The 7780-nt window shown below is 37.8% G+C and overlaps 1 protein-coding gene across 1 annotated transcript; it reads left to right on the forward strand.

Annotated features, from left to right (window-relative positions):
- The first annotated feature begins 836 nt into the window (after nucleotides 1-836).
- Nucleotides 837-3957, forward strand: LOC123864261 (sodium/potassium-transporting ATPase subunit alpha-like). The gene has a single exon (XM_045904566.1). The coding sequence runs from the start codon at nucleotides 913-915 to the stop codon at nucleotides 3955-3957; it is 3045 nt and encodes a 1014-aa protein (XP_045760522.1). The 5' UTR covers nucleotides 837-912.
- The last annotated feature ends 3823 nt before the right edge of the window (nucleotides 3958-7780 follow it).

Genomic DNA, 7780 nt, shown 5'->3' on the forward strand with positions numbered 1-7780 from the left:
CGAAGTATTAAAAGTACCCATGTACAGTTCGAGATTTCATTTTTCGTATATAAATGCAATCAAATCATTTATGGGGTTTTAACGGGATCCTATTACTAGCCTACGCAGTCCGACCGTTTTTCCGTTCGTCGCGTCTGTGTGTCTGTCTGAGTGTATGTCGTGTGTGTGTCAGCGGGCTGTATCTCACGAACCATAATAGGTAGAGAGTTGAAATTTGTACAGTGTGTACCTATTTCTGTTGCAGCTACAACAACAAATAACCATGAAAAGGAAAATTAAAAATATATCACTCTATAATATCTTGTACGATATGGTACGGAACGGACTCGCACTTAACCAATTTTTGTTTCAATGTTTTATCGTGCTTTCGCTTTTTTCCCATTATTGAAACATTTACTTACTCCAAAAACGATTTAGATAATATAGGCCACCAGAAAATGCACCAGGAGCGGATATAATATTATATGCAAACTATATTTTCCATTAAAAAAAAACGAAACACCCCAACACCTTTAGTTTGGAAGTGTTTCGTTTTTTTTTTTATGAGAACTATATTTATCAAAAAAATCTCTTTAAAATTTGTTCCCCTTTAATTATTAGGGTCTGTATGATTTTTGCAATTTATTATGTGACTATATATTATGTTTATCTGATAACCTGTTAACTATTTGTGAGTTGTGCCGGTTAAAACTATGAGGAAAGTGATCCGCAAGTATAATATCTACTTCTAGTTTTGAATTTTGATTTTTAATTCGATGCTCAAAAGTCGTAGATGATTAAATCATTTTGGTATCAATGACAGCTCAACTTCAACTGTGATAGATGAGTTCGAAGAACTTTAGTTATTCATAGAAATAGTGTTATCAATTTTATGTATTTTATTGCGTGAATTTAAAGCTTTTAAAAATAACAATGCCTCAGAGTGCTCGTCGTCATTCCAGTATTTCAATAGGTGGACGACGTTTAAGTGGGCAACGCGTTCATCCTGAGAGCTCCCAACTTACAGTGTTAAAAGAAGAAACCCATACAGGTGATCATTTTCTTACACCGGCTCAGTTGGAAGCTGTATTCAGGACTAACCTAAACACTGGCCTTACTGAAGAGTTTGCCAATGAGTTATTGGCAGCCCATGGCGAAAATAGATTGAAGAAACTGAAAGGAAATAGTTATTGGAAAATTTTCCGTCATAACTTATTTGGATGGTTTCAGTGTGTTCTTTGGTTTGGAGCTGTTTTAAATTTCGTTGGATATTTCCTGGCTATACATGATAGTAGTGGTGAAGATGGACATTCTGAAAAGGAATACTTATACTTAGGTTGCGTCATTATAGCTACTATTGTTGGTACTGGCCTTTTTGGATTTTATCAAGAAGCAAAAAACATGGCTGTAATGAGTGGATTCGAGAAAATGGTACCACCAAATGCTACTGTTATAAGAGATGGTATAAAAAAATCCATACCAAATAATCACATAGTACTGGGAGATATTGTGGAGATGCAAGCTGGAGAAATCGTTCCGGCGGATGTAAGAATTTTAACTTGCTCTAATTTCAAAACAGACATGGCGTCTTTAACAGGGGAATCAGAACCTATTATACACAGCCCAGAGTGCACCAACGCTAACCCATTAGAATCCAAAAATATGGTATTCTTCGGGTGTCCTATAACCGAAGGTAGTGCAAAAGGAATCGTAATAGCTACAGGTGAGCTAACAGAAATAGGGAAAATAGCTGGCTTAGTAACTGGCTTAGAGAAGGAAGAAACCCCGATAGCTAAAGAAATAACTCATTTTATTAAGATTATTTGCGGAGTGGCTTTTACTTTTGGTATACTTTTCTTTATAATGGTGTATGTGACACAAAAAAATTGGCTATCAGCATTACAATATATGCTCGGTATTGTATTGGCTAATGTCCCCGAAGGTCTTATTGTAACGTTGACAATATGTATGACGCTATCAGCTAATCAATTAAAAAAAAAGAACTGCCTTGCAAAAACTCTACAAGCTGTAGAAACGTTAGGTTCTACCTCTTGCATATGTTCGGATAAAACTGGTACTCTTACAGAGAATCAAATGAAGGTTTCACATTTATTTTGCGACTATACTATTTACGATAAAACAGATCATACACACGTTTCTGATCATGCGTATGCAACATTGAGCTTGGCTGCATCCCTCAATTTAAAAGCTACATTTGCTTTTGACACGCTACATTTACCTATTGAGAAACGGAAAATTCTTGGCGATGCATCAGAATCTGCGATTTTGAGATATATGGAAATTAATCGATCTGCTACAAAAACTAGACAAGATAACCCAAAAGAAGCTGAAATACCTTTTAGTTCAGCTTATAAATACCAAGTTACAATACATAAAATGCACGCCACCCACAGTTACTATTTAATAATGAAGGGTGCGCCAGAAATCGTGATAGAATTTTGTACCAAAGTGCTTACCGATGAAGAGGATCAGCCAATGACACCACAAGCAAAAAAAGAACTTAAGGAAAATTTTATAAAGCTGGCTAATATGGGTGAACGTGTGATTGGCTATTGTGACTATCAGTTTCCTCTGGCACAATATCCAATTGGTTTTAAGTTCGACACACAAGAACGTAATTTTCCACTTGAAAATCTGAGATTTGTGGGCGCTATTTCTATGATTGATCCGCCTAGACAAGATATTGATAAATCTATTGCCCTCTGCCGTCAAGCAGGCATTCGAGTAATAATGGTAACTGGTGATCATCCAGTAACAGCATTAGCGATATCAAAGGCCTGTGGTACTATAACACATCCTACTGCATATGACTATGCTTTTGAACATCACATAGAACTTTCCGACGTACCACCTCATATAAAGCAGCAGTTCCGTTCAGCTGTCATTACCGGTGATGAATTACGGAAAATGAGCATACACGAATTAAAGGCATGTCAAAAGAGATATGATGAAATTACATTTGCTAGAACCAGCCCTCAACAAAAACTAGCCATTGTGGAATGTTATCAATCCTTAGGCCACGTTGTTGCCGTCACGGGAGACGGTGTTAATGATTCTCCCGCTTTGAAGAAGGCCGACATTGGAATTGCAATGGGAATTACCGGTACTGAAGTTTCAAAACAGGCTGCCGATATGATCCTACTAGATGATAATTTTGCCTCCATAGTCCTGGGAATACAGGAAGGCAGGCGTATTTTTGATAATTTAAAAAAAACAATAGCGTATACACTCACGTCTAATACACCTCAAATGCTACCGTTTGTTCTCTATGCCTGTTTCGAAGTGCCTTTGCCTATGACTCTTATTTTGATATTAGTCATTAACGTTGGAACAGATTTGTTACCTGCAGTGAGCCTTGCCTATGAAACTTCAGAATCTGACATAATGAACCTTCCACCCCGTAAACCTACAGAACACCTCGTCAACAGAGTACTGATATTTATGGCATATTTTCAAATTGGATTAATTCAGTTTTGTGCTGGAATGTTTTGCTACTTCGTAGTATTTGCACAAAGTGGTTTTTTCCCCTCTAGTTTATTTTTTGTTCGCAAGGAATGGGAGTCCGCCACGACAACTGTGAAGGACACTATAGGTCGTACTTGGTATTATGCAGATCGTATGAGATTGGAAAAAAAGGCGCAAACTGCTTACTTTGTTGCTGTGTGCTGGACGCAAGTCTCTGATGTAATTATATGTAAAACACGCCGAGTTTCTTTGCTCCAAAAAGGAATGAAAAATCACGTTTTGAATGTAAGTATTCTTGTTGATTTTATAGCCGCGTTGTTGGTCACTTACCTTCCTATATGTCAAGAGGTGTTCGGTACCGAACCAATAGCCTGGTATGACTTTTTGTTATCAATACCATTTTTCATTCTGATGATTCTTGGTGATGAATTAAGAAGATATTTGATTAGACGTGCGTATTCGAAATGGTTAGAACAGGAAACTTATTACTAAAATTTAATTTTATAGTGAAATAAATAATTATAGTTTATTTGACGGAAAAAGATGTTGCGTTTTCGTTTTACCTAATATAGAAAATATTATGATAATTTGGTTCTTTTTATTACTTAAGAATAATAATAAAATTAACTTAAACTATTCTTTCTTTCATTGGTATTGCTTCAATCATTTTGTGTTTCATATAGGCTATAGTTGAAGTTATCTAACTCTTATTCCCTAACGATTATCACCGGAAGCACACGATGCCTTCTCCAAGGCATGGAGCAATAAAAGAGCAAATTGTGAGTTGATGCTCACCATTTGCTCTTAACCTTTCCTCCGTGCCTTGGAGTTGACGTCGGTCACAAAGTTTTAGACTTGGATGTTGACTTAGCAAGCGCAATGGCTGATTAAAGCTGATACAACTAGACACCTGGATAGTCATAGCCGATAGATCGTAGTATTTTGCCTTAGTTGCAATAAATAATATCCCTGCAAAAGATTTATTTGTTTGCTTTGCATGCTATCTATACCAATCAACTCGGAGATGATTACGGCGTGGCTGGCGCGTGTTGTTTGAGTCAGCGAGGTAAGTGCTGCCCACAATTAAGATTGCACCAATGAAGACACATGCTGAAGTGTTTTCTAATTATGTTCGACATCAATCACTGCTCACCCAGAGCCGGCCAGAACACCGCCAATCAAGTAATTGCATCGCGTGCATCGACTTTTCGGCCCTCGATAATAATAGGCATTTTATTGCCTGTAATGGAGTCTCTAGGGCCGTGGCCCGTTCACTAAAAGTCCCTGCTTTTAATTTAGATTAACATTTTTAGGAAGCGCTTACATCCGCTATAGATACTGTTTTGGTAATCAATTAAATGCTGGGTTGTCTATGTATGATAGAATAAAGGTTAAACCAAACAGAACCCGCGACGGAAGCGCAGTGCGATAGCGACGTATTTAACTAAGTACTTATATTCATCGCAGCTTCTGGAAGATGTTATGTAACAGCTGTATGGAGGCGTTCAAATGCGCGATCATGCAGTAATGCATCTTTGAGCATTACACGTTTCAGCAAGACTTGCTTTAATCGTTTCTTGTATCACAGCAAATCGTATACCCGTTCGTGTCGTGGAGTTTTCCTCGCGCCGCGCTGCCGTTGGTGCCGCATTTTCTCTATTTCAAGTTAAACAGCTTGCTCATCATGATTATCTGATTATGCTTTCATGGTAAGGGAAAACGTCGTGAAGAAACTAGCATGTCTAAGTGTGAATCTCTATAATATTCTCAAAGGTGTATGGGGTCTGCAAATCCGCACTCGGCCAGCGTGTTGGACTAAATCCTTCTTACACTGAGAGAAGACATGATCTCAGTAGATGAGGTGATGATGATAATACTTAGGAAGCTCTAACATCCGCTACAAACATTGTTTTCTAGTCAATTAAACGCCAGCTTGTCTATTTATGATACGATAATGGAATGTTGATACCGTTGAGTGCTGGCTATCATTTTGATTGATTTAAAAAACGCGCAACGTTGCCCTTACGCTTTGGTATCGTAAAGTGCTATGAGTCAGCTTCTAATCCAGATTTCCAGCGGCATCTCACGTCGGCTGGAATCTTTGACACGGCATAACGAAAAAGATTTCAATTTGTGGAACGGCATGCTCGTCCGTGACCCACTCAAAGTAGGTGATACTAATCGGACAGGTGGGCTGACGTTAGCCCTTCCACTCGTATCTCCGTCTAATTTGAGAACCATAAACGTAGCTTGTTATTTTATAAATGAGGGCAGTTTTAGGGAATCATTATACATTCTAGTGGTTAAGATATCAGCTTCTTATTCGGAGAGTTCGGGTTTTTGTTCCCTTTGCCTTGTGACCTCTTATTTTTCGGAGTTGTGCGTTTTAAGTAATTAATATCACTTGCTTTAACGGGGAACTCACGGAGAAGGAAAACATCGTGAAGAAATCCTTCCCATTCTGAGAAGAGAGCCGTGCTCAGTAGTGGGCCAGTTATGATTTTTGATGAACTCAACGGAATTTAAAAATAATAAGCCTATTGCAATACTCACCTTTACAGCAGAGGTGCGTACTATAGAAATATAAATAATGAAGGTATGGTCTAACAGGCCGTTAGTTTGAAGAAGGTTTTGATAAAAGCTGAAAGTTGGGGCTACGTTGACTAATTATTTATTAGCATACCTACAAGGTACCTACTTAGACCGATCTTTGGTGTGCGAGTTCATAATTTTTGAATTTTATGTAAAAGTACTTACTTACTTTTATTGCCTGTCTGTTGTAAGCAATACATTCAATTTTTGTTTGATGGTACTTATTATTTTTTAGGTAGGTAGGTATAACGTCTTAAGTTGATACATTGAAATATCTATTTATACTTCAATGGGTCGATACATAGGTATGTAAATGCAATAAAACAATAACTTATATACTAGGTATGTTAATTATTGCTACATTAAACCAATCGATCACATTTTACTATCAGCCTTGAAAACACATAACAATTGAATATTTCACAAAAAATAAACCTCATTGTTCGATTTCTATTTAAAATCGTTTTGTGGCAACGAATTCGGCTATCGACAATAGAAATTGTAAGACCAGATCACCTATCACCGTCCGATGTGTTCGTAAATCATGATCAGCCGTTGATCGGACGTGATGCGATGTCAGATTACGGCGCTCCTAGCTTTTTGTTTGTAATTTGTGATCGCCGCCGAGATGCCTGGATGACTGGCACAGTAGTGGCCCAATCAAGAAATATTTAACAATCGTCATCGAAACAAGTGGTGGGCTTTATACCATAAACACGTTTGATGTTCGTATCGATGCCTATAACACATTTTTCTTAACGAAATTAGTACTTATACGATAAAGATATTAAGTACTTATATGCGCGATCAGTGTCTCTCTACACTTATTTTGTGTAGAGTGACTTTGTGATATATTTATATTGAAACAAAAAGATTAAAAGATAGATACCTATTTGTTCAGAAAACTCTTCAAGGGTTATAGTTGTTCAAAAATACACTAGCTAGATTTCTCTACAATTTGTTTGCTAATGTATGCTATAAGACCTACCTACCTGTCAAATTTCATGATTCTAGTTCAACGGGAAGTAGGTAAGTACCTACCCTTTAGGCTTATTGGCAGACACGACATACAGACAGACAGACAACGAAGTGATCCTATAAGGGTCCCTTTTTCTTTTGAGGTATGGGACCCTAAAAACCGATAGACATTAGACGTTCATTGGTCCCTCCCCATAGGTGCTGAAATAGCGACCTCACACCGGAAGGCGCAAGGAAGATCCACCCACTAGATGAACAGGACTGAGTAGCAGGGAGCCGTTGGATTCAGTCGGCTCAAGACCATGGCCTGTGGAAATCCCTACAAAATACCTGGGTATGTCCAGCAGTAGGAAGATGTGTGTCGGTTGAAGACCTAAAACTACCTATTCAATTTCGCGGTTATTTCATCACACATGAACATGACATGAACACAACCATTTCCTAACAACTATCCCGAACTAGGCCATGCCACCCTAAAATATATTCGAAGTTGGCTTATTAATTCAAGAAAAAAATTGTCGGCTCGGAAAAGGTGTCGGATACAAAAGACATAAGCGGCTAACAGTTGGTAATCCGTCACCGACCGACACGACATGCTTGACATGAGCACAAAAGACCGTCTGAAGCACCACCACAGACTGATAGATTTTTTTATATACTTAGGCAAGTGCATATATTTTTTAATTTTTTCTGTTTAATAGATCCGCAAAGGAACATTGTATTCGATAATAGTTAATTAACATTA

This window comes from Maniola jurtina, chromosome 1, assembly GCF_905333055.1.
Source record: "Maniola jurtina chromosome 1, ilManJurt1.1, whole genome shotgun sequence".
Classification (NCBI taxonomy): domain Eukaryota; kingdom Metazoa; phylum Arthropoda; class Insecta; order Lepidoptera; family Nymphalidae; genus Maniola; species Maniola jurtina.